Genomic DNA, 25,469 nt, shown 5'->3' on the forward strand with positions numbered 1-25,469 from the left:
AACTTTATCATCAGCATTTTGTCGCACATTCATTTTCCAGTAATGCCCGTGCTTTTAGTGACAAACAGCATCACCATCTCTCCTGCTCTTTCTCCAGATATAAAAAAAAAAAGTTCGGAATTATCCCGCATAAACAAATCCATCCATTGGAATGATTCCTACAGCAAGATTCCCTCCCAGGAAGCATTCGATGCTGGTCAATTTACGTAAGAAAGCTTCACTCTTTCTGCTGAAGTAATAGAATGTTTTTGCAAAAAGAACTCAGAGATGCTCGAGAAATATGGCACTTGAATAAGAACGTTCACACAAAAGTATAAGAATTCACCAGGTAACAGGTTAGTATTGAATACGTCGACAAATGATTTCGAAGGAAAAAACTCACGTTTCATTTACCTTTACTTTTACAGTACCCGGAGAAGTACTTATCACTCGATATGTATTGATGATGAAAATGTCTTTATTTTCCTGATCACAAAAGGAAAGCCAATTCCATCGGTATCATTCTTACAGTTATTTTTTGCTGCTAGAAATTGTGTGTGTGTATGTGTGTGTATTATAGATTATCGAAGATCATCAGTAAGGAAAGATATTACGGACAATGCATGGTGAGGAGAAAGAAGAAACATGATATGGAGAGGTTGCTCTGCTTCAAGAGAACCATCTCTTTGCGCTCCGAGCAGCCTTCAGCTTCATCACAAGTTCCTCTCTCTGAGCTTCCACCTCAGCATATCTGAGGCTCATCTGGGAATACCGTTCCCGAAGCTCTATTAACTCTGACTCCAGCGAAGATTTCGTGCGCTCAAATTTTTCCTTTGTGACCACTTCACCTTCAGGAGTTGATTTTCTAGCTGAATCCACGGCATCTGAGAATAGCCTGCAATATTTATCAGGAAATCATCATGAGATAAACTCAAAAACTACGGCTTCTCAAGGTAAAGCAGAATTGCAATATTATATTTTTACCCGCTGTGAGGAGCCTCGCAGGTGTCGTCTGTCTCAGCAATCTCTGTTAAGAAGCTTTGATCACTCGCGTAACTTGCATTTGAGGGACTCTGTTGATCTCTTGCAACTTCCAGGACTTGACTGCCCTTAGGGAGCGGCTTTCTCCTAGCATCTCGCTGCTTACTTGCACTTCTTGAAGTCTCATTCTATCGAAATGAAAAGAGGGAAAAAAAAAATGATATAGTAATCAGTCCAATGATTTCATACCTCTAGAAATTACAACCTGCTTAGGTTTTTTTGTCTCAGGAAGATCCGATGCTTTACAAAAGCATGAAAGGGAAATTCAGGCACGATTTTCACAAGATAAAACAGAAAACCGGAATCCCGAAATGAAACAAAGGAATTGAACAGTACACAAACCTTTGAGTGATTGGTAGCTTCACTCATCGGACTAATTCTGTTAATAACCTTCGATGCACTCGTGTTCCTCAAACCACTTGAATACTTCTGATTCTTCTTCTCTTCCTTAACCGCCTTCAATGCCTCTTCGAGGGCTCGAGATTTGACTGAATACTCATCCCTCTCTTCTTCCAGTTTCTTCATTGTCTGCTGGAATTGCCTGCTTTCTTTCCGAACCCGACTAAGCTCACTCCTGACTTCCATAGCCTCAGCAAGCACTGCCTCGTTCGCTGCTAGCTCACTCTCTAACCGAACGAGCTTTTCCTCCAACGAGGTTTTCACATGTTTGTAATCTTCCAGCACCCTGACTAGCTCCTCTAAGTTGGAAATTTTCTCCAAACCTGCATTTCTCTCCCGTTTCAGTTCTTCAAGTTCCCCCACAATCAAATTAAAATCAGCTTCAAGCTTCTCCTTATCTGATTTGGCTTCACCAAGCTCATTCTTGAGTTGCACGATTTCCTGCAGTTGGACCTTCAAGTCGGCGGTTTTGCCCGTCATTTGTTGCCTCTCATATTCAGAAACAGTAAGCCTCAGCTCGAGCTCATTAATCATAGTCCGTAGCTTCTCTTCACCTAATCTTCTACTCTCCAACAGCTTCGATAATTTCTCCCTGTCCTGTCTCAAGGCAGCAACATCCTCCATTAGGCCTTTAACTTTGTTCTCTGACTCCGATCTCATGGTGTCGAACTCATTCTCTTTCGCTGCTATCAGAGATTGAATCTCTTGAAAAGAAATCTCCAGTTCAGCTTTGTCTGCTGATACCTTCGATATCTCATCTGCAGCCTGGGATACTAATTTATCCCTCTCATTTTGAACTTCCAAAATCTTCTCCCTCAGTTCCTTGACCTCCTTCTGAAGATTTTCAATTTCGATCGATTTATCTACATAGAACTGATTGAATACTTGTTCTGCCTGAACGAGTTCCTCCTCACGTTTCCTGTCTTCATTGAGAAGAGCAACTAATCTCGAAAGCAGTTTCTCCTCTTCCAACGAAACATCTTCCATGATAAAGGATAGGTTATCCTCCAACACTTTGGCCTTGGCAGCAAATCCGTCCCTTAGTTCCTCCAAGTTAGACTCTAATCTCAGATGGACCTCATGCAGCTCAAGATTCTGTTTCTTGAACTCTTCAGTCAACTTCCGGAGAGAACCTACTTCTTCTACAAGGGCATCACGTTCTCGTCGAGTGCTCCTTAGTTCAGTTTCGAAGCCTGACATGCTGGCCATCAACTCTTTGTTGTTTCTCTCAAGCTCAACCAGATGTACTTCCAATTCACGTTTTCGGCTCTCTAATTCAGAAGACTTCGTCTCGAGGATTCTATTTGCGGAGACATGAGAATCAAAGCTGCTACTTAGGACATTCAAATCGTTCTGCAGATCACTCAAGCACTTAAAAGTTACATCGCTTTCTCTCTGCATTGTCTGCAAATCTTCCTCAAGCCGAGCCCTTTCATTCTCAAGATCCGAGACCATCGCTTTTAGATCTTCAATCTCCGCTTCTCTTGCCCTCAACCTCTCTTCGAGCTTCTCTCTCTCAGCTTTCTGCTCAATCAACTCCTTGCCAAGTTCTCTATTCTTACTCTCGAGATCCAGCTTCAAGCCCTCAAGCTCTCGAATTGATTCATCGTAACTGTCATAGCTCTCCTTCACTACCTGAATTTCATGGTCCGAGCTGCTCACAGATTTCGTCGAGTATTCACATGACATGAGTTCATATGACTGAACTGTTCCCTGCACAGAACCATTGTTCATCTCCTTGAGCTTATACAAGAGGTCCAAATTTTCCTCCGTGAGCTCATTGCAGTCCCTTTCAAGCTCCTGAAGTTTTTCCTTCAAGAGTTCAATTTCTTTAACCAAGCACTCTTTGTTGCCTCTCTCTGATGATTCCTCTCTTTGCCTCTGGTCGGTTAGTTCCGTTATCTTCGCTCTTAAACTTCTGACTTCCTCTTCTTGAGCTAATAGTTTTTGCCCATATTCTTCCTTAATTTCCCTTGCAACTTTTGCCTTTTCGTCCGCTAATTTGTGCAGCAGGGATTGTTCCATGTCATTGTACTTTGAAAGCTCCAACTTAAGATCTTCGAGCTCGACCTTCTGCTTCTCCAATGTCTCTTCCATCTCTTGAAGAACAGAAACAAGCTCGATGTTCGATTCTTGGCTCCTACTCAACTGAAGAGCCAAAATAGAATTGGTTTCCTTCTGAAATCTAATCTCTTCCTCCAACTCCTTCTGAATAGGCGTCGCACCTTCATTTTGGTTTCCTTGTGATTCTTCCACTGCGTGCTTCTCAACCAAAAGCTTCATCCTCTCAACTTCCTTTCTCAGCCCGTCACGATCTGCATTAGCTTCTGAGAGCTCAATCTCCAGGCTCACCCGCTTCTTTGACTGATCAGAGAATTCCTTTCTTAAAATATCCACATCAAGCATCAGTTTCTGGGAGTTTCTCTCCCACATTTTCGCTTCAGATCGAAGCGCTTCTATGGTGTTCTCTGCAGCTTCTAGAAGGTCCTTTGAAGAACTGGGAATTCTCAAAGATGACGGACCGAATTTTCCTGAATCTATGGTCTGTGCATTACCATATAAACTATTCGACTGCGAAGCATCTTCTACCCCGTAAGAGTGCGTCGAATCTTCGCGGCCATTGAAGTTATTTGCTCCACCACCTACATTGTTTTCACGGGGAAACTTCTTCCTTAGCGGGGAATATATTTCTGGCCACTCCGAGCTACGACGAGAGTCAAATGAGGAGAGAGTTGTTTCCTACAGAGACATAAGAGGAGCACGTCAACCCATTACAAAGAAAGCTCTGAGACTGATGTTTGGTGCAGATCTGTGCAGTTGACAACTAAAGCTTTAGTATTTTCTATTGAGTGGTTCAGACAGTCTCTCGCCGTGATTCCATCCATTCTAGCACTGCCTATCAGAATCAAACATGGCCTACGTGTATATGTTTTACCTGACTCCTAAGCTCTTCTGGCCGTGAACTTGAACCAAGCTCCTTGCTCATGTAAGAGTCAGTGCCACCTCCTGGCGATTTACTCCCAGGCCCTTCATCAGACTTGATATCCTCCTCGAGGCTGTTCGGATTTGAGTCTTCAATGCTTGAATTGGTCCCTTTAGATTCATCGTCCCTGAAACACAGAATCAATACCTAACATATATATAACAATGTCGAATAGGCTGATGGAAGTTGGACCAACGATGAAACACTATTTGAGGACCTGAGCTTTGTTTGTGGTGTCAGGCAGTGAATTTTGACCTGCAAAGACGCCATATGAACATAAAATTGATGATTTTGTCCATATGCAATATCACATAAAAATTAAGAAGGCTAACAGGTTTATGAATGCATGAGTATTATTGTCCGACTTACTTGAAGCACTGTCCCGTGATTACACTTTTTCAAGGGGATTGAAACAGTTGATGTCGCACTCGATTTCACATAACTTGTGATGTTGATTGTAGCCTCTCCCAGAATGCCTGATCTCGCTGATCCCTTTGATAAATCACGAAACAACAGATGAAATGGAATTTGATAAAGAAAAATTTTTCAGAACACTTAGCATTTAATAACCGAAATATAAAGAAATGCAATCAATAATCATCTAGCAGAAAGCTTAAGTTTTACCATTGCCACGACGAGCTTGTAGAGGCAATCTTCCAATTCCTTCGAGGAATCCTCCTGCGGAACCCATATAGATTCTGCTATATTCTCAGTCCATTGGCAAGTTCCGTTCCGTACCGATGCCTTGCTCGACTTTGTAATTGTTTTCCCGGTCTCTACTGAGATAATTGACACAAAGAGCTTGTCCCATCCTTTTGGAACCTAAACACCACAATATACAGCAAGGACATTTCCTACTGGCCATAACTACAAGGTTTTACTTGGGAACGAAGCAAGCCAGTAAAATGTATACAATCACGAACTCGAGAAACAGAAAGTGAGTTTACCTGGAGAGCCTTGAGCTGATAGAACTTGAAGTCGACCCTCTCCCCCGATTTAGCTGCCCTGTTCCTGTTCAGCTTGAACATTGTTGTCTCTTTCCTCAAACTGCAGATGGTTTTTCTTTGGGCCAGACAGTCGGAAGATATCAGTGGCAGGGATATGAATCCGCCATTTGGCGCTACCAACTCCGAACAAACAGGACGAGATCGAGAGAGAGAGAGTGAGAGGGAGGGAGGCCTGAAGAGAGAGAGAGAGAGAGAGAGAGAGAACTGACGAAGAGATCAAAGAATGCTTGTGAAGGTAACAAAGCAAAGACAGGGGAGAAGGTGGGGGTGAGATGTTAGCTAAGTGGTCATTGTTAACAGGTTGCTGTTTATCTTTCTACGGTCCTTCAACTGCACCAAATTACCAAACTTTGTCTGCTGGAGACACAGAGTGAGAGAGAAAAGCAAAGAGCTGCACAACCGATTGTTTGAAACATCGATGAATGACTTATCGAAATTAAGATCATATAGATCAATGCTGAGGAATCAAACGATACCGTGATATCCTTTTTTATTTTTTATTACCTGTAACTGTCTGAGATTGTAATGACCATATTGTTTATGGTCATTGCTATTATCAGCTTGGAGAAGTATATGCCATGCTCACCTAGTAGAGAGAAAATCGAAGTCTTTCTAAGACGAGGATTTTTCATGGCACAAATCCAAGAAAGTTAACAGCTACTGACGGGGTCTCTCCTTTGAGGCAATCGAATGTTTCCCCGATTGCTTATGATCTGCGAAACATTGTTTTCTCCTTCCCCAAATTTCTCTATCTTCTTGTCTTCTTCTCAGATGGTAAGATGCTACCAAAGCCTTTGCTAGCGCATACTAAGATATACAATTTAGCACAAATAAACCAACTTCTTAATCACCGTAGACATTGTTTTCTCCATGTTTTTGGATATCAATGTTTGGAAAGGATAGATTAGTGCACCAAAAGAAATATATGTTAAGAATAACTGTTCCACGATTAGAAGAAGAATGTAGCATTAAATTGAAACCCGGACCTCTTGATCGGTATTTTTTCATCATAGCATCAGACAAGGATAGAATGTGCTTGAAGATGCAGGGAATGGATCAGTAATAAAATCGAAATATTAATTGTACTGTCATCCATGTTCTTTATTCCTCGCGAATAAAAGGGGCATTTGCGACTAGGGCTTTCTCCTTCCTATCAATTACTTCTGGAATTCAAGCACTGTGTAGAAATAATCGATGTACAATGCACGGAAATGGGGGAAGCCCGCGAGTTGACCGAGCTTTCGGAATTCCTCCTCCGTGCGGTGCTTCCCCTTGGTCCGATAAATCGTCATCACAAAGATGTCTCCCTCGAGAAGGGCCCGCGTCCGATGACTGTCGTCGGAGACTTTCGGCAGAACTGGCTCGCATGCAATCAGCTTCCCGCCAGCAGGGAGAGCCTTGCAACAGTTTTCCATGATCGACTTGACCTCGTCATCGGTCCACGTCGTTAAGATCCACTGATAAACGTTCAAACAAAGTAATGTCATAAGCTAGCATTATGTCTCAAAGGGAGAAAAACTGATAGATTGCAGGACTAAAAGATCTGATGAATTATATGTTTCTCAATTAAGGGCAAACGCGACGCACCAAAAACTGGATGGGATGACAGAAATATAAACAAATCAAAATGGAGTGAGCTAAAAGCAAGCATGAGCCAACAAAATGTGTTAGGAGCATCCACTTCGCGATAAGTCAAAAACTTCACTTAATGAAGATTTTATGTTAGGCTGGTGTACCTAAAAAAGCTCAAAGGGGCCCAACCTCAAAGTTTTCCAGCTAGTACCTGGACCAACCGGCCTGCTTAGCCCCAAGATGGAACTAGACAATTAAGTATGTACGGCACGGTTTCATGACGCCGTTACGAAATCGCTAGGCTTGGTTACTCAAGAAGACGACTGATGAATGTTACTTTAGAGTTGATTAGGATTGGGGAGAGAAGCACCTTCATGAAGATGGCATCGCCGGTAGGGATGAACTCGAACATGTCACCTCCAACATGAGTCACCCCTGCAGAAAAGAGAAAATTTCATGTTCCCTCCATACATACCATTATTGTTTCATGTCACGTCATTCTGAAGAAAAATCTGAAATGATTTAGTTTCGAAAAAAATACTAAACTGTGAGACGTCAAACTGTCCGATCTACCCGACCCATATCTTCCTCACCGTACCTATTATGTGGTGCACTGGGAGATGGTATTGTGATGCATCTTTCCTATAGGAGAGGGACCCGTTTGAATGAAATCACTAGTTGGGCCAGATTTTCAATTGAAGTAGCACATAGGCAGCTCAACTGTGGGAAAACAAGGGCCTAGTTGATGGGCAAGCCTAAGCCTATATCCTACTCCAGAATATAGATTCGGCCATCGGTTCGGGCCATTATCACCGTATCGGGTTTGATGAACAATTCCGGTCCATGATCAACCTCTACATGTTCATGCAATCATGATCAGGTACGTTGTCCGTGCAGATTTAATCTGGACCATCATATGAGGTCAGATTAATTTGACTCCGGACCTCAACAGTTTGATCCCGACCATATAACGGACCATGTTATGAGCTAGGAATTGTTCTAGGCAAGACTTCGAGTTTCGCAAGCAGCCATACGCCAAATTCAGTGAATAATATAACTAAATAGATACACCGTACATTATACTGGGAAATGACGGTCAGAACGTGAGGACATCAGAATCTCACCCGGAATAGAGGGAGCCTTAGCAACGACCTCGGGCAGATCAAAGTTGATTCCTTCAGTCACGTTGGGGTGCTTCCCCATGATCATGCGGAGGCAGTCGCCTGCGCTGCCGCCCACATCCACCAATCTCTTAACTCCGGCGAACCCGTCGTAGCCGCTGTCCAGTACCGCCCTCATGAACGGCACCGACAACCCCGACATCGCCCTAAGCATCAGCACGTTCATCTCTGGCTTCTTCCCGTAGTAAGAGTACGCCGGCTCCCCGTTGGCCCGCGCGAAGGGCTCCACCGAGGGGTCCAGCACCGCCTCGTGAACTAACGGCCACGCTTTCAGCAGCTCGTCCTGCCCCAAGCGCCGACAACTCGTTAGGTGATTACATTATGGGCTTCACGAGGATCAGGTAATCCGTTTTCCCAAAGTGATTGAATAAATTAATTCGCCCGATCCCAATGCAATTGCAAGTAGTAATTTTACGAAAATTCGGGGGGAAAAAATAAGAAGCTTATTTTCGCATTCGGCGACGGAGGATGTTGACAGTGAACCTGGTGGTGCTGGAGCACGTAGTCGGCGTAGGACAGGCCGTTGGCGTCGGTGACGAGCGTCTTCCCGACGTCCGTGAGAGAGTACTTCCTCTCGCCAGAACCGACGAGGTGCTCCTCGAACACGCCGTAGCTGGCCAGCATTCGGAGGATCCGCTGCAGGTTCTCAGGGTCACCGCCGGAAGAGGAGGAGGAGGAGGAGCGGATCACGGCGAGGATCTGGGAGGCGGAGAGTGGGGAGTTGGAGCCGCCGGCCCAGATGGCGTCGGGGACCTTGAGGCGGACGGCGGCGTTGAGGGACATGGGGACGCTGATCATGTTGGCGAGCTCGAGGATCTTAATGCGGGCTTGATTCCGTCTATCCGAGGTCTCGTCCGCCATGGCTGTGTCGTACGGTATGAGCTCGGGGACAACTCCTGTTGTTTGGATGACCCTCTTCTTTCTATGGTGGGGATGAATGAACGATTAGCTGAGCTGCGGCAAGCAGCCTTTTGGTTTGTTGGTGACTTTTACAGTGCGATTTTAAAAATATATATATATATATATATAAATTCGACTACTCATGATACCAAATGTCGATACGATAGCTACATGGGGCTAGAAACGGACACCCAAGAACAAGATAAAATCTCCCTTGAACTTGTGGACCACAAAAACAGTAGCAATCAATGCATTGCTGTGTCAATAGAATAGAGTACGTAATATATATATATATATATTATATCGACCAGTATGAAATGAGAAATTTGTATTTTATCGTACGTCGATAATTCAATATGACATCAGTGGCGAGCCATCCTAGAGCTATCGAATTATAAGGAAAAATATTACAATGCTTTTTTTTTTTTTTGGTTAATATTACAAGACAGGTACATATATATATCTTTATTTTATAGTAACCCAACCATTTCTGGCGGTCCGCCATTGGTTGGGAGTCCTGTCAAATAATTAAAACAAAAACAAAACAAAGTGGACGGAGCGGACGTGGACGCACGGGTTGGCCATATACATCATTACCATGACTATTCGCAACCAACAGAATCTCAAGGTATCACCCGAGGGATCAATATTCTATAGCAGTCGCATATTCTGGAAAGCAAATTGGCGTCACAAAAAAGACCACCTTTAGACCTTGCAAAAACATTGCACTTGCCCGGTGGCTCGAAAGAGATCCTTTCCAAATGCTTATCGAGTAAAGCGCAACCAACCATACCTCAATAATGCAGTTTTTGGAATGGTAACAATAACATCGCATCAGGAAAGAAATATGCAGGAGTACATTGCAAATTTGTTCACGAGAGCTTTCGTGAGATAACTGGTCGAGATATTACGAGTTTATTACCTGTCTGGTGGAACACCGAAATGGGCAGGCCATGTAGCAAGAGGGATTCCCTACTAGCAATTGTTCATTAAAAACAAAAGCAAAAGAAATCTTGCGAGATTATATTGACGCGATTTGGTACGAGTAAGAAGTTCCTAGAGGATGTTTAAGGTGATGTGCACTGCAAGTAAAGACAGTGATCTTGAGCTCGGAGTTATTGATGGACTTTAATTTATCAAACAATTTGTGTACAAGCAGCACTGATTTCTTCTGCCCATAAAACGTGGGAATATGTTTCCAAATTTCTTCATCAATGAAATGAATCAATGTGAATGACACAGAAGCTTTCGCACAAGAAGACCTCAGCCTCTTCATAACTATACAGGTTAACCAGCTCACCTAGAAGAAGATGATGCAAATGCATACTCGGTTAGCCTCTGGCTAAGTTTCATGTACAAACCCTGCAACAAAATGCACTTATGAGTTGGAACATTTTATGGCGTCGACATAACTTCTTTATAAATAAATAAATAAAGGACATTATGCAGTCACAAAGTTCTAGTCAATCCATTCAAGATAATAAATGTTATTTGATTTTTCTTTTTTTACATGGATGGGAAAATTATAACAAGGATAAGATGTCTTACATTTGTTGTGTGTATTGTAGCCCCAGTTGTCATTCCAATATTCTGATCAGGAACAAGCTCGAAATTCATTCTTTGTAAGAAAACTGCGAGAGCAACTATTGCTTCGAGCATAGCAAACTGGTCTCCGACACATTTCCGTGGACCTCCACTGAATGGAATAAACCTGCAAATTTTGTTTTTACCTTCGTCCTCTTAGTTAAGATCGTGATCGTGTCTCAGAAAGATGGTAGACACCACGTCTGATGAGCATTACATAAAGTGCTCAGTGGATTCAAAAAGATTCAACAAAAAGAAAGGGACCTGAAGTCTGTATTGGTTTCATTAGGCAGCGGTCCTTCTCGGTCGAATCTTTCTGGCACAAATTCTTCAGCTCTCTCCCAGACCTTGAAATTGTTACGCAGAAGTAAGTGGTCAAAAATTTCGAGACAAACAAGTGATACTTCATATGCATTATATGCAATATTACATCCTTATGGCAATTTCCTGAAATGAACTACATGAAAGAGCAGGATTCTACCTTCGAAGAATGGTGGATGTTATATACGGAAATCATTATATCTTGGCCAGCATCAACCTTGTAATCTCCAGGAAGCACATCAGGAACTGTTGCTCGTCTTATCAAAACCTAAAGAATACACGATATGAGAAACTAATTGAGTGGCAAAGCAAACAACAATAGGGGCAAAACATAAATAATGCTTCTCCAGTTCTTGTTCCTAATCCAATCAAGGATTAGTTAGAAGGAAATGGGTCGCAACCTACAGGAGGATGAGGGTATAGTCGTAGTGACTCGTTTATACAACACGTCAAGAACTTCAAATGTTTCACATCCTCATTGGAAGGAAGCCTCCCTTGTAGAACTCTATCCACCTCTTCTTGGGCTTTCTTTAGAGACGATTCATCCTGCAAAAAGAAAAGGTTCGGAAACATCAGAAATTTAAAAGGATTTATAGAAATAATCGGCCCAAAATTGGTGGGATCAAGCACAACATTTAACTTGAAGATGGAAGAATTATGCACTCAGAGATGAAAAACTTACCTTACTTAAAAGATATAAAGTCCAAGTTAGAACCGAACCAGTGGTCTCGTGACCAGCAACCAACATGGATAAGAGATCATCCCGCAATTGTACACTCGACACCTGTAATCCGCTATAATAATCAGTTTAATTGGAAGCCAGGGACTTGAAAGTAATAGATAATTAGAATAAAAATATGGATGTTTAAATGAATCAATTCTTTCGAGTAAGGCCCTTCTTCAATATAAACTATTCATCCTCTAGCAGCCAACAATATGTGAAAACTGAATTTATTCATCGAAACACATAGAAGAATGCAACAGAAATACAGACATAGGAAAAAAGCTCTTCTACAAGTTATGGTGCCTCAAGTAGAATATGTTATAAGGTGCAGTGCTAGCATACCTCTTCTCTGCTGGCAAGCAAGAAGCGGAGGATGCTTGGGTCAGACTCATTGACATATTCCTCTTTATCAATTCTTTCACCCTCAGTCTCTACGATCTCTTTGCATTTTGCAATGAGCTCTTCCACAGTTTTCCTAATCACTCCAACCGCCTTTTCAGCTTTTACTTGCCTCGGGATTATCTTACACAGAAAATTTATCTGCCAGAGCAACAACTTCATCAATAAACATCTGCACGGAGCATCTAATAAAAGAAGAAAACTGGAAATATCCAAAAAAATATGTGCCTGCCTTCCAGTAGGGTAACAAATCCGTGGAGCGTAATTCGGCCTCTTTCAGAGCAGTATAAACTGCATCAATGACAGGGCTATCAGCAGTAAGCGAATCGAAACTGCAGTTGAACACCGATAGACCGATAACATCAAGTGTCAATTGGGAGAATGTCTCTTCCATGTTAACTGGAGTTCCGCTTATAGCAGCGGTTTGGACCTTTTCTACCAATCTCTCTGCACATTTGGAGAACACCCGATCGACCATCACCGACAAGTACCTCTTGTGAAGAGATGGAACTACCGCTCTCCGCCTCACCTGTCCGATGAAAAGCACTGAGCTACAACACTAATCCCATGTTTGGCACGAGACAAAGAAAATGTAGCAAAAACGGCATTGTTACAGGAAAAAAAACAGAACTTGATTAACGGAGCATTACCGTCCACAGTTGGCCCTCAGCAATGGCGAAGCCTGAACCGAAGAGGAACTCGGAAACCTCGGACACGAGCCCCTTGGCGTACTTCCCGTAGTTCCTGAGCACGTGCTTGGCGACGGCCGGGTCGCTGACCACCACAAAGTTTCTGGGCCCAGCGGCGAGCCTGTAGACGGGCCCGTACTCGTTCATCCACTTGAACAGCGGCAGGAAAAGGGCGCCCCCGAGGAGGTCGGATACGTCCTCGAGCTTGGCGCTGGCGATCGGGATGCCGGAGTCGTCGGCGCCGCTCAGGGTCACGGAGCGGGTGAGGGAGGTGAGCCAGTCGGGGCTGACCCATGAGCTGGGCTTGGAAGCTGCGGAGGGGGGAGAGCCGTTGTCGGCCTTCGGGGTGGGGGAGTCCTTGTTTAGGGCGGATTTTATGGCGAGAGAGTGGCGGGAAACGGCGGGAGGGTAGGCCCCGGGGCGGCGCAGAGCGGCGGGGAGGAGAGAGGAAGCTGGAGATAGCGAGAGGAGCATGATTGCCGGTGGCGACAATGTTGCAATTACGACGGACAATGGGCGGTTGCGGCCCTGTGACCGGCTATCCTCGGCAGCACGGGAGCCGGTGGTGAAGTGACGGTGGACTCTCTCTACAGTGAGCTCTTCCCCGCCTCATCCATTCCCGCCGACGTGGCGCAATATTAAGTCTGATTTAGGATGAACTATGCCAAAAACCATAAACTTTCACCAAATTTTCAAATCTAATAACTTTATTTTTTTCAAATCTAGCCACAAATTCTCGACCTTAGTCAATCTAGCATCCATCTCCAAGTTCGTTAATTTTGTTGCCGTGACAAATAATAATTGTAACAAGACAAACGGAATTCGCGCGGTAGAAATTAAGACTCTGTTTGGATTGTTGATATAATTTTAAAATCTTGATTTTAACTCAACTCTAAATTTTTTTAAATTTCAAAACAACCCTCACTTTTTAAAATTTCTCAATTTTGCCCCACCCATTCTCTCCCCTCCATAACACTATTCATCGTCTTCCTCCTCAAGCCACACTGTTCATCGTCCCTTCCCGATCCCGATTGAACGGCTTGAAGATCTGCCTCAGCTGCTCCTCAGAGTAGGGAGACTTGTAGGGGCTGGGGAGGACTGAGGGTGCCACGAGGGCTACGAACTCGAAGAAGTCCATGGGCCGTTGTTGGTTTTAGGGTTTCTGGGTGAGTGCCTCGAGCTGCTCGAGGCTGGGCTTGAGCCCGACCGACCGGAGGAGCGAGTCGAGCTCGAGCTCGGTGAGGCTGCTGTCTCCGTTCTTGTCGAAGGAGCGAAAGATCTCACGGAGCTCCGTGATCTGGTCCTCATCCAGCTTCACCGATCGAGGGAGGAAGGGCATGGGAAGAGCAGGAGAGAGAGAGTTGAGTGTGGAGAGAGAGAGAGCTTGGGGCATTTTTTAAAAAATTAAAAATTTATGGGTTATATTTTAATTTTTAAAATTTTAAAATCAAACGAAATCATAATTTAACTCTGAAACCAAACGCCCTTTAAGCATTTTCTTTCGTCACAATCATCTCTCTTCTCTTCTTCTTCCTCTTTCTTACTCTTCTTTTTGGTCAACTGCCATGCTCATCCCTTGCCATCCCCATCCTCTGCAGCTCATCCACATTAGACCATCACCATCAATCCATTTTATACCTTTCTTCTTTCTTCCTCTCACTTGGCAACAAATATACATGCATATACCCACACTGAGCAACACACACATAGACCCTATTGCCCTCTCATCCTACTTTCCTCCCCTCTCCCCCCCCCCCCCCCCCCCCCTTGCTTCCTCTACTGCTTCTTCCATCCCCTCCACATTTTCCTTTCACTTCACCTCCATTACCATTCTCCATATCTTCTCAATCCTATCATTTCCTCAGCCATATCTTCTCAATCCTATCATTTCCTCAGCCACCTTCCCTTTCATCCTCTACTTGCTTCGTCCCCATCTTTCCTTAACCTATGTCACCTTCATTCTCCTCCTTTCCTTCACACCATCCATCTCCATCATCATTTGGATCTCTTCGGCCACCTCTTTCCACCATCACTAATGCCACAACCACGATCAGCCTCTCTCCATCACCACACTAGCAATCATCTTTATAATTCTCAGCTTCCTTCCTTCACCTCCAACTTGTTCCCTCTTTTACTTTCCCCACCTCAGTTCACCAACTTCTTCTCCTCTTCCATGCTATGTTTCTCTCATCTTCATTACCATCTCTTCTCCATTCCTATTCCTTTCTCACCACACCACAACCACCTTTCCAAGCTCTTTAAGAAATGTTGTTGTTGTTGCACCTCTGCCTCTCACTTGCTGCCAATGCTCTGCTAATTGCTGTTATTGCTCAGCCTCCTTTGAATATTACCATCCTATCATCATCTCCATCTTCTTCTGCCCTCTTCCCCCTTCTTCCAGTCTCTTTCTTTTCCTGATGTCTCTTTCAATCACTCTTGGATGTCGACTCCCCTCTTCTCTATCCTGTAACCGCTATCACCAGGCCCACCCCAAACACTTCCTGCATGCTCATCTTTTCTCGTTTCTATTGTTGTTTCTATACTTTCGAGGCTATTGCTTCCTGCAGCTCCTTCCCGAGCTACTGTCATGGCTCTCACCTTCCCCCACTGAACTCCCAAGCTTCTGTTGTTTTTTGAGCCACTTGTTGTGCTACTGTCGTGTCCATACTTAACCCGTCGCCGACGTCTCTTTAATCTCCTTCCTCCTTCTCTTTCTGCCACAGCTCCACAAGGTGAGGGGAAGAGCAGTGATAGGCAAAGGATGAGGAGATGATATTGATGGTGTGGCCGTGGTGATGATGAGGAAGAGATAGAAGTGGTAATGGTGATGATGATTGAGGCAGAAAGTAGATTTCCCGCATGAGATGCAGGTGGCGACTATGATAAGCAGGAGATGGAGGTGTCTTTTTTACTCTTAGTGGGACCCGCAAATTGATAGAAAATGCTCAATCACTGCCACGTCGGATTTCGTTTGCTTTGTCACTGTTGTTACTTGCCACATCAGCAAAATTAACGGACTTTGGAACGCATGTTAGATTTGGACTAACGTCGGCAAGTTACTACTAGATTTAAGGGAAAAAAAAAGTTGTTAGATTTGAGAATTTGGTAAAAAGTCATGATTTTTTTTTATGTGATTAACCCTCTCATTTATTACTCTTACAAAAGGGTATTGCTAGGGTATGGGCGGCCCTAAGGTAGGTTTTTGGAGACTCCGAAAAAAATAAGTTTCTTGTTATTTAGCAAGATAAATTATTATTTAACAAGAGACTTGTTGTATTCAAAATAATAAGTTTCTTACAAAATAACAAGTTTGTTATTATCAGCAAGTACCTTCATATTTTAAAAATAATAAATTTCTTGTTAAATAATATATTTTTTCTATTTAATAAGTTTCTTATTATTTTAATACCGACAATCACCTAACAATCTACGACGTAGCATGCTTCAATTGGCCTCCGTAAAGATTCTTTTTAAGGAGCCTTCGTTGGGAAGTTTATCTCTTTACAAAAAACTAAAAAGAATTAATAAACCAATATATATATATATATATGTGATTTCACAATGTGTTTCTGACCCTCAAATTTAATGTTAAGTCATTTGACGCCCTAAATTTTAAAATGTCAAAATAACTATTATTACCCTTAGACTTAATTACCCTATCATCTCCATTGAGCGAAGAAAATCAAGTAAGCTCATGTGGATGGTTTAACGTCACTATGCCAAAAATGAAATGTTACGAACTAAGTCATGTCATGGAGAATAATTCAAAAACTTAACGAGGGACACATGAGTTGAAATTATATGAATTGAGAATAGTTCATATGATATTTTCTCTATTCTCAAAAGATGACACTATAAAACTTGCATTGTAGCATGGGTTGCAGTCTTCACTTCCAACCCGGTGTCAACTCACGCTGCAAATGAGATGAAAAGCATAAGCTTTTTGAGTGTATCTTGGCCACTTCGAGGGAGACGGTAACTGCAGGAATTCGAGGGGGCAAAAATGCAAAACATTGCATGGTCGACAAAAGTCGGGAGGTACTGTTTGAGTCGGACGCAATCTCTTGTTTTGGCAGCTACTGTCAACAGAAACAACGACAGGGCATGCCGAGTCCGTGTACTCAGGTCAAGTGGACTGAGCTTGGCCCATTTTTCTTCACAAAAATGTATGTCACTTTTTCCTTTTGCAAGAATTTTTCATGATTATACATTATTAAAAAAAAAACTAACACCATTAAAAACGGGCAGGTGGCTTCCCGTTTGACCGAAGCCGCAGAGTCAACTCCCACTTGTGCCTGTGAGAGGCTCGACAATGGCCCATTAGAAGCTTGCTCCAGCATATTATTGACCCGCTCATGCATGTAAAAGGCCCGATAGTGGCCCTTGCAGTCCTCCTAAAGGCTAACTTGCACCTGTATTGGCTCACCCAGTCCTATTGGTGGGCCAACCAAGCCTGCAAAAGGCCCTTTTGTGGATCGACTTAAGACCCAGAAGAAACCCTCTTATGGCCCATTAAGCCTCCAAGTCCTGTAAGTGGTCTTCTCTAGCCCATTAGATGCCCACTCAACGCTGGGTGGGCTACGGGCAGTGTAAGTGGGCTTCTCCCTACCTATGTTTACACCAGTTATTATTTCCTCGGCTACAAAATGAGGCACGTTGCCTAGTACAGTGAAAAACATCGGTAATTACTATCGCGGAAATTATCTGTTGAACGTCCTGATTAACTACAGCTTTCGAGGAAACATTTATTAGCAGCTATAAGTTGCTACGATTGAGCCAAAAAAGAAGAAGCTATAGGTTGCTGTAGGAGTCAACTTAAGCATCCTTTTCGACGATTAAGCCAACTTCCTAGATTCTAAGAAGTTCTTCCTCTTAGGCTCGCAGGAGGATACATATTCGAGAAAGTTCGCCAAATCAGTGTCCTTGTATCGCTGTGGATTTGCCTCATTGATGAGCTCCAGCAAGGGACTGATCGTGCACTGGGGAGGGAGGCTGTGCAGAGAGGCAACCGATACTCGGGATTTCACCGAATTCGCCAACACCCGGTGCAGGACGCTCTTTTATCTCCCATTGCTGAATATCTGACACCAATATGATCACTGGGGGAGTTTATAAGTTGCTTCACTTTTTGAGTTGTTGGTTCAACTTGACTTGTAAGTTGGGTCTACAAATATAAGGAGGTTGGAAATGTATATATGGTACATGTAAACAAATTACTTGTATTTTTCAAGTAAATTATTACTTGATCTCGAGTAATAGATTAGCTTTTTACGTAATTTAGTTGAGTTATATAAGCAAATCACTTGCAAATTTACAAGTAAATATATATATATATATATGTACCATACATGTATTTCAAGTGTATATAGCATGAAATTTTCCGAGTTGTAATAAGTTATAGTTTTGTATTAATTCGTCCTGTTTATTCTCGTCACTGCTTCTGTGTTAATTAATAAGTCGTCGTGAATACTAAATCCTCCTAAAATGTGTACCTAATTATTCTCCTAACGCTCACACATATATTTTATAGCCATTGAATGTTGTGTAAGACAACCTACCTCGAGGTGATCACCAACATTAACGACGAAAGAATTGGGGATTGGCTCCATCGTGAGCCACATCTCCTCGAACTGAAACTGAAAGCCTTCCACTCCATCCTGCAGAAGAACAGTGAGGAACCCTAAACGGAAAGAGGAGGCATTCCGAGCGTCAAGTGGGGCTCGGGGCCTGGCATATAGCAGTTGATGACCAATAACTGGCTCCCATCTTCGAATTTCTTCATGACATTCTCGTCACGGTCTTTTTCCTGCTGATCCTTTGTTTTCGTGGTTTCCAATGTTGGATTTAGTCCGAGGCCCTCTAGGATTGCTTCCGTCAACATCATGAACAAGCTCTTTGCTTCCCAGGCGTAAGTAGCCCCCAATTTCCCTTATCTAAATAAATTTATATGCAATATAATAGAATGAATGACATTAAATATCAAATAACAGAAAATTTGAAAAAGCAAAACAGCATAGAGCAGGGTTGGCCCAAAAAACAAAAGCAGAGCAGGGGATTTGGATGTAGTAGCCCAGAAGCCGCCACAGCATTCTAGGATTGAAAGCTTTAAAAAAAAAAAAAGAAGAGGAAGAATATATACAAGAACATAAATCTGAACAAAAAGACCCAGCAAAAGAAAAATGTGAACAAAAGACAACATATATATATATATATATATAATTTAAGAATAAATAAATTCGGTATGTTTGGTGAAATTTATGGCCATATTTTATAATTATAAGCGTTTAGAATGTGCTGGATTGATTATCGAACCTCAGGTCGGCGGGAGAGGAAGGCCAGTATGGGAGAATTACGGACATCGGGTGCCACGCGAGCTTCAAGAAATCCCTCCAGTCGAAGATCTCGTCCTTGTTCTGGTTTAGGCTGGTCCCATACCGGACCGGGGAGAACATGTCGGAGGACATGTACTTGGCTCTCTCCTCGTACGGCAGCTCGAAGAACCTCGTACTCACGTCGATCATGCTCTGCACTACTTTCGTCGTGATCTCGTGATTAATCACCTGCAATAATTAATTTATCGTAGCCTCCATAATCCTTTAATCTCGATTAGCAATTTTAATTATTAACGTGGATCAATTTGAATGCTTGGGATAAAGTAAAGTTTTCAATATATAGATCAAGGGAAGACTTTTTTTTTTTTAACCTGAAAGAACCCGTATTCTTCACATGCGTAGGCAATGGCTTTGATGGCTACGGATCGGTTAGGACCTCGAAGTTCTGCCATATCAATCCCGGGAAACCTGAGACTCATTTTCATTGGGTTCAATTCAGCTTCAACGACCATGCCGGGCTGGTCATGAACCGGTAGGATGTACTTGTCCGGCAATTTGTTGATCTCATTCTCTGACAGATACTTCACTCCCTTTAGGTATCGGCTGGTATCATCATTCATATGACGGGGCTCTGTCATCGCACCAATTTGCATAAGCGTGTTATTCGAATTTATCTTATGCACACGTGAATGTGCACCTGAAGCGAGACGCGAATCGATCGAGAAATGGCCTCTCAATCTTAAAATGGAAATTATAATTGCGAGAAAGTGTGGCGAATTTGAGAGAGGAGAGATCGGTCATTTTAAAGATTTGGAGCGAGCAAGGGGTCTACAAGTGAATTTGCTCTTCACTGGTTCCACTTCTGCCCGTAAAAATGGGCTGCTGACGGAATCGTAGGGGACAACAAAGCGTTGACAATTATACGGTTCGGACTTCGGACCGCGAGCATATGTATCGCTGGACACTAACCTAGCTAGACCTTTATATATATAATATATTCATTCTTTTTTCTTTTCTAGGAAAATATATTCATTTATTTTTTTTGGGAAACGTATGCCTGCCTAACAACAAAGAAGCTCCCCAAGACATTGAACTGATCATCCATGTCGATCCATCCTCATGGATGTCGATGCAGATGCTTATCGATATTATAGTATATAAAAACCGGAGAGTAAGAAGAGAACGTGCCAAATAACTCTTTCCATGAAAATCTTAGTTCGTAGCTAAGTGCCTTCTTCATTTGACATGATTCCTTCCAATATTAAAATTTAATTATCTAAAACTATAATCCCATACAATCCATAAATTCATGCTATCAAATTTGCCAAATAATCACTTCGATAATTTTCATATACAAAAGATATATTTAATTACTTTAATTATTGAAAATTCTTATTATTTTAAAATAAATTCATCTTTTAAAATTATATATTACTATTAAAAATAAATTCGCCAACGATGGGTTATGGACATGGATGCAAACGGTTCTTGGATGGGGTTTTACAATTTCGAGCTGGTGCTGTAATTTTTCAGGTCTGGTTGGGTTGGGAAGTTCCGGCCCGAAAGAGCTGAATATATGGATCGGGTTGTCGAATTACCTGAAAATTGAAACCACAAAACTTAACCAACATTTTCAATATTCAATTATAACTCCAGCACAATATTTCGGTTATTTATTAATCAAAATAAATTCAAATGCAGTTGAGTCAATTACTTATCAAAATGAAAACCAATTTCAAATATAAACTCAAAATTGCTCGATATGTATAATATCAACCCCAAATTTTTTTTTAAAGGAAATTCAACTCATGTCGAATAGGGTCCCCGCCAAGTTCTTCTTTCTTTCTTTCCTTCATTTTCATTTTTTCCCCTTAAATACGAAATCCAAGAACCAACCCGGAGACCGGACATATATTACCCGTCCAAATATGAAATCGGGCTTTCGGATTTCCCGGACCGACTTATGTCGGGTCGGTTGATCCTCGCATTGCCGCTTTTCTCTTTGGCGGCGCCCCGGTTTTGGACTGGGACAGGATTTTTTTTTTTTAGAACTTTTCTGTCTCCTACCTCAAGAGAGACAATGTGAATTCCCCGAGACCATGCAAAGCATCTGTCCGCATATATAATATTTTCCGCTTATGTAATATATAATACGCATATCCATCATTTCCCAGGTTCTCCCATTAAATTAAATTATTATATGCATATAGATATAGTCGAGTTTATGAGTGAGACGTGATGTTTACACACCTTATATATATATATACACACAAAAAAAAACCATATATTTGCCATATAAATCGGAAATTTTATACTTCTATTAACTCTTTAGAGATCCATATCCTGTATTTGGTCATATCGATAATATTCTGTCCTCCTAGAATAATCTCATCTACCTTCCATTCGATGTTTATCTTGTATATAATGTGTAGGGGTCTGACGTATGACCTTATTTCAATAGAGAGGGTTCTGGACCATTTGAGGGAGAACACGATTTATCATCCAAAAGTTCCTGTACGTGTTTAACTCAGGGATCACTTTTTTCTTACCTGAGTCAAACATAAATTATATCCATGAAGATAATGATACAGAAAAAATATACGGGTCGGAATTCACTCCCCATCATGAAAGATCCTTGAGTCCCCATTCAAGTCCAACCGCCACCGTGACCTACAATAAGGGTTTCTGACACTCAAGTGAGAGAGTATTACCGGAAAGTATTCCAAAGAGAGACCGTGAGGGTTACCGTACTTTCTTATATATGTATTATGTAGATAATGTCCGTAGAGTGTAGGAAAATTAATTGGGCCTCTGTGATGGACCTACAGGCCTTCGTGGGCCATTATCAATCGATTGGTCTTCCACTATATAGGCTGAAATTTACCTTCATAACGGATAACTCGTATATTAAAATAAAATATATTTGATCGAATTTAATGAGAAGCAAGCAACTGACATTTTATACGGATGTTGAATTTAGAATTTTTCATTTCTATCTCAAGAGACTTCGCAAGTCCCCGATCGAGCCCATGCTAAACGTATATATCCATCATTAGTTTCCAAAGTTGGCATAAACATATATATATATATATATATATATTACTGTCGAGCTTATGAGTATGGGAAATGCAAAATCCTCCTAATAAATCAACCTTATAATGTGGCTCTATTAACATAAGGATAACACTGGGCAAATTTTTAATCAGGCTTCTAAAAGCAATTAATGCTTCTCTCTTTCATATTGCCTTTCATTTCTTCCTTTTTTCTTCACTCTCACGCAATGATCAAAAAAAATTTCTTCTTAATTAATTTTAATTTTTTTTTCTCCTCCAAATTCCCTGTGCATGTGCCCCATTTTAAGAAACTAAAACGACTTACTAATGGTAAGCGCGAAAATTAAACTTAAAAAGAGATTGAAAGTTAAAGAAGTACTAGGGCCTTTCACCAGCGCAATGCTGTGGATTGGAAAAATAGTTCATCAATTTTTGAGTTTATCATAGTAGTTTGTGTGATAATTAATATATTGTATATATATACTATATATATATATATCTTTTTCGCATTTTCATGAGAATAGAGTGAATATTTATTTGTTAATTTTCCTCACAATCTATAGTGATATCTACTCGGTAGACATATATTGCTTTTCGTTCTATTTATTCACGTCATGAGTTTTAATTACATTTGGTAATAACAACGATTGATAAAATGTTACTGCAGGTATTCACTAGTACAATATAAGTTGAATGAACCATTGCTGCTTTGATGATAACAATATTTTGTGCCCTATAGCAAAGATTGATACATATATTGTTTAGGCCTTACAATTTCGTTCATAATTATATATTTTAATGTATTTAATGAATTGTGATGTGTCATTACCGATATATTAAGTTAATGGTCATTTATCAATTGGCTAGAAATGAAAGTTCGCTTAATGCAAGGCTTGGCTCATCTTACGGACTATTTGAAATTTGGTCCCAGTTTTTATATATTATTATACATGGATATGCTCTTACAACTTTTACTTTAGATGATAGCATTGTCTACAACGATCATTTGATCACGTCAATCCTTGCACTCGTGGTGTTACTCCCATTAGGATGTGAAACTTCAAATTTGGATGTTTAGCGGTGGGAATTAATGGGATAATACAAGCAAAAGAAAAATTAAACGGAACCTTCATTTTTTTTTTCATTTACATTTTACAAACAAATGTAAATCTACAGTGTGCCTATTCGAAAAAATAAGAGCAGCACATCGGGTTCAATTTTCAGGGCCGAGGAGTGGATCCGAATAAGGCAGAACCTTCCTTGACTTCCCGGCCAAATTCGACATGACCCAATACACAAAACCAGCCAAAAAGAAGCTGAAAAACCACGCGTTGTTGTATATGGTAACAAACGAATTCGGGATGTTCCCGAGAGCTCCGACCTTGTGGAGGAAGCCTGGGATCACCGGCAAAATCCCGATCCCGAGCGCCACCAGGGCTGCCAAGTTATAGCCCCTGGTGTAATGGTATTCGCCACTAGGACTCAGGGAGTACAGGTCCCTGACACTCAACCTTGTGCCACGGATTAGATAGTAGTCTGCAAGAATTATCCCACCGATCGGGCCTAGGAGTGCGGAGTAGCCCACGAGCCACGTGTAGACGAAACTCTCGCTCGACTTGAGGAGCCTCCAGGGCTGGAAAGCAATCCCGAGGAGGGCTGTTAGTAGGGCCCCGCGCCGGAACGTGAATGTCGATGGGCTGAGGTTGACGAGGGCGTTTGCGGGGGCCACGACGTTGGCGGCAATGTTGGTCGTGACCGTCGCTAGGGAGATGCCTAGGATCGCGAGGATCATTGTCACGGGACCTCCAATCCTCTCCAGGAGCTGGATCGGGCTGGAGATGACCTCGCCGAAGATCACCTTCGTCGAGGACGTTGCGGCGAGCCCCACGAACGTGAAGAGGCCCATGAAGATCGGGAGTCCAATGTGGCCCAAGATTTGGTCCTTCTGGGCCTTTGCGTACCTCGTGAAGTCCGGTATGTTGAGGGCTAGTGTGGCCCAGAAGCTTATGTTTGCGGTGAGGGAAGGGAAGAAGAGGGCCCAGAACTGGGAGGGAGACAACCTCGAGGAGAGGGATAGCATGTGGTGAAGCCCACCGGACTTAACGTAGGCCCAAACCAGGAGGCATGAAGTGAGGGAGATCAGGATTGGGGCCGAGTACTTCTCTAGCTTTCTTATCCCCTCCATCCCTTTCCAAACAATGGCCAATTGGGCGGTCCAGAATGCGAGGAAGCACGCGAATTCGAGCGGTGAGGTCCCGAGCCACGGGACGGGTTGGGTCAGCATCGAGGAGGATTGCTTGATGGACTTGGGGAGCAGGACGAAGATCGCCTCGCCGCCAATCCACGACTCGATCCCGTACCACCCGCAGCCCACGAGAGCCCGCAGCAGGGTCGGGACATGGGCCCCGCGAATCCCGAACGAGGACCGGGCCAGGACAGGGAAGGGGATACCATACCGGGTCCCCGGATGCCCCGTGAGGATCAACGGGCCGAGGAGGATCAGGTTGGCCACCACCACGGTCGCGATCCCCTGCCACCATGCCATCCCGAGGTCGACGAGCGATCCGGCAAGGTAATACGACGGGACTCCCACCACGAGGCCGACCCACAGGCTCGCCATTTCCCAGCCCGAGAAAGTCCGCTCTCGAGGAGTTGTAGGGCGGAGGTCTTCATTGGTGAGGGTCGGGTCCGCATCGAATTCAAGCCCGGGCGGTCGGCTGAGGACGGTCATCGGGGCCAAGGCGGTCCGCCGTTTGGGAAGTGGGATGGTGGTGGGCTTCGTGTAGGGTTTGAGTTCATTTGATCTTGGAAAGGAGGAGGAAGGAGAGGGCCTAAGGGCCTTAGGGAGAGTGAGGGTGAGAGGTCTGAAGTTTGAAGAGGAAGAAGAAGTGGGGTGATGGAGATTGAAGCTGAGACATGGGGACACCATTGAAAGAGAGCAAAAGAGAAGATTCCCCAGATTAAGGTTGGCTTTTTGGGTGCATATGTTTGTGGTGTATATTACCTTTTGGAGAATCCGTTGAAGATAGGAAATGTGTGGGCAGACATTGCAATCAAATATGTCACTTTCATATATTTCTTCAGGGCAGTGGACTGGAGAGGAAGAAGAGAGAAAAAAAAATCATAATTGAACAAATGAAATCCATCCAATACATTAACTTGCCAAACAAACAAAAACTCCTATCAAGTGGTGGGATCAAGCGATTATTCAAGGCGGATCCTCAATGAATCAGATCCGTCACGCGATATTTAACGGTTACACTTACGGTATCTCTAATAATTTTCCTAGCGGGGCTTGTCGGTAT

General features: G+C 42.8%; 4 protein-coding genes and 1 pseudogene across 5 annotated transcripts; all 5 read right to left on the reverse strand.

Moving 5' to 3' along the window:
* Positions 1-362: 362 nt before the first annotated feature.
* Positions 363-5,662, reverse strand: LOC116207829 (myosin heavy chain, cardiac muscle isoform-like). Of its 2 annotated transcripts, XR_004156977.1 has the most exons (9): positions 5,350-5,662; positions 5,027-5,224; positions 4,772-4,894; positions 4,620-4,657; positions 4,355-4,529; positions 1,363-4,158; positions 964-1,148; positions 598-874; positions 363-465 (listed from the first exon to the last, which is right to left on the reverse strand). XR_004156977.1 is itself a non-coding variant. In XM_031540922.1 (8 exons), exons 1-8 carry the CDS (start codon positions 5,428-5,430, stop codon positions 649-651), a joined length of 3,822 nt encoding a protein of 1,273 aa, XP_031396782.1. In that variant the 5' UTR covers positions 5,431-5,662; the 3' UTR covers positions 363-648. The 2 variants fall into 2 exon arrangements, 1 of the variants encoding a protein (XP_031396782.1); XM_031540922.1 differs by having other exon boundaries at positions 363-874.
* Positions 5,663-6,358: 696 nt separating this feature from the next.
* LOC116207834 (caffeic acid 3-O-methyltransferase) lies at positions 6,359-9,160 on the reverse strand. Its single transcript, XM_031540929.1, has 4 exons — positions 8,646-9,160; positions 8,106-8,445; positions 7,352-7,416; positions 6,359-6,866 (listed from the first exon to the last, which is right to left on the reverse strand). Exons 1-4 carry the CDS (start codon positions 9,021-9,023, stop codon positions 6,567-6,569), a joined length of 1,083 nt encoding a protein of 360 aa, XP_031396789.1. The 5' UTR covers positions 9,024-9,160; the 3' UTR covers positions 6,359-6,566.
* A 675-nt stretch (positions 9,161-9,835) lies between these two features.
* LOC116207832 (carotene epsilon-monooxygenase, chloroplastic) lies at positions 9,836-13,433 on the reverse strand. Its single transcript, XM_031540925.1, has 9 exons — positions 12,741-13,433; positions 12,323-12,619; positions 12,034-12,231; positions 11,650-11,751; positions 11,373-11,513; positions 11,128-11,235; positions 10,911-10,993; positions 10,611-10,773; positions 9,836-10,424 (listed from the first exon to the last, which is right to left on the reverse strand). The coding sequence occupies exons 1-9, from the start codon at positions 13,251-13,253 to the stop codon at positions 10,359-10,361; spliced, it is 1,671 nt and encodes a 556-aa protein (XP_031396785.1). The 5' UTR covers positions 13,254-13,433; the 3' UTR covers positions 9,836-10,358.
* Positions 13,434-17,522: 4,089 nt separating this feature from the next.
* Positions 17,523-19,749, reverse strand: LOC116207855 (annotated as a pseudogene).
* Positions 19,750-23,217: 3,468 nt separating this feature from the next.
* On the reverse strand, positions 23,218-25,177 carry LOC116206592 (purine-uracil permease NCS1). The gene has a single exon (XM_031539360.1). The coding sequence runs from the start codon at positions 25,091-25,093 to the stop codon at positions 23,378-23,380; it is 1,716 nt and encodes a 571-aa protein (XP_031395220.1). The 5' UTR covers positions 25,094-25,177; the 3' UTR covers positions 23,218-23,377.
* Positions 25,178-25,469: the final 292 nt, after the last annotated feature.

Source organism: Punica granatum, chromosome 5 (genome assembly GCF_007655135.1).
Source record: "Punica granatum isolate Tunisia-2019 chromosome 5, ASM765513v2, whole genome shotgun sequence".
NCBI classification, from domain to species: Eukaryota; Viridiplantae; Streptophyta; class Magnoliopsida; order Myrtales; family Lythraceae; genus Punica; species Punica granatum.

Coding starts and splice junctions, on each gene's coding strand:
- LOC116207832 (XM_031540925.1), bottom strand. CDS start 13,253: ATGCTCCTCTCGCTATCTCCAGCTTCCTCTCTCCTCCCCGCCGCTCTG. Junction 11,514..11,649: donor CTTTATATCTTTTAAGTAAG/GTAAGTTTTTCA, acceptor TTCTTTTTGCAG/GATGAATCGTCTCTAAAGAA. Junction 10,774..10,910: donor GAAACCAATACAGACTTCAG/GTCCCTTTCTTT, acceptor CAAAATTTGCAG/GTTTATTCCATTCAGTGGAG.
- LOC116206592 (XM_031539360.1), bottom strand. CDS start 25,093: ATGGTGTCCCCATGTCTCAGCTTCAATCTCCATCACCCCACTTCTTCT.
- LOC116207829 (XM_031540922.1), bottom strand. CDS start 5,430: ATGTTCAAGCTGAACAGGAACAGGGCAGCTAAATCGGGGGAGAGGGTC. Junction 5,225..5,349: donor ATCAGCTCAAGGCTCTCCAG/GTAAACTCACTT, acceptor TGTGGTGTTTAG/GTTCCAAAAGGATGGGACAA. Junction 1,149..1,362: donor AAGCTACCAATCACTCAAAG/GTTTGTGTACTG, acceptor TCATTTCGATAG/AATGAGACTTCAAGAAGTGC.
- LOC116207834 (XM_031540929.1), bottom strand. CDS start 9,023: ATGGCGGACGAGACCTCGGATAGACGGAATCAAGCCCGCATTAAGATC. Junction 8,446..8,645: donor ACGTGCTCCAGCACCACCAG/GTTCACTGTCAA, acceptor CGCTTGGGGCAG/GACGAGCTGCTGAAAGCGTG. Junction 6,867..7,351: donor GCGATGCCATCTTCATGAAG/GTGCTTCTCTCC, acceptor AACGTTTATCAG/TGGATCTTAACGACGTGGAC.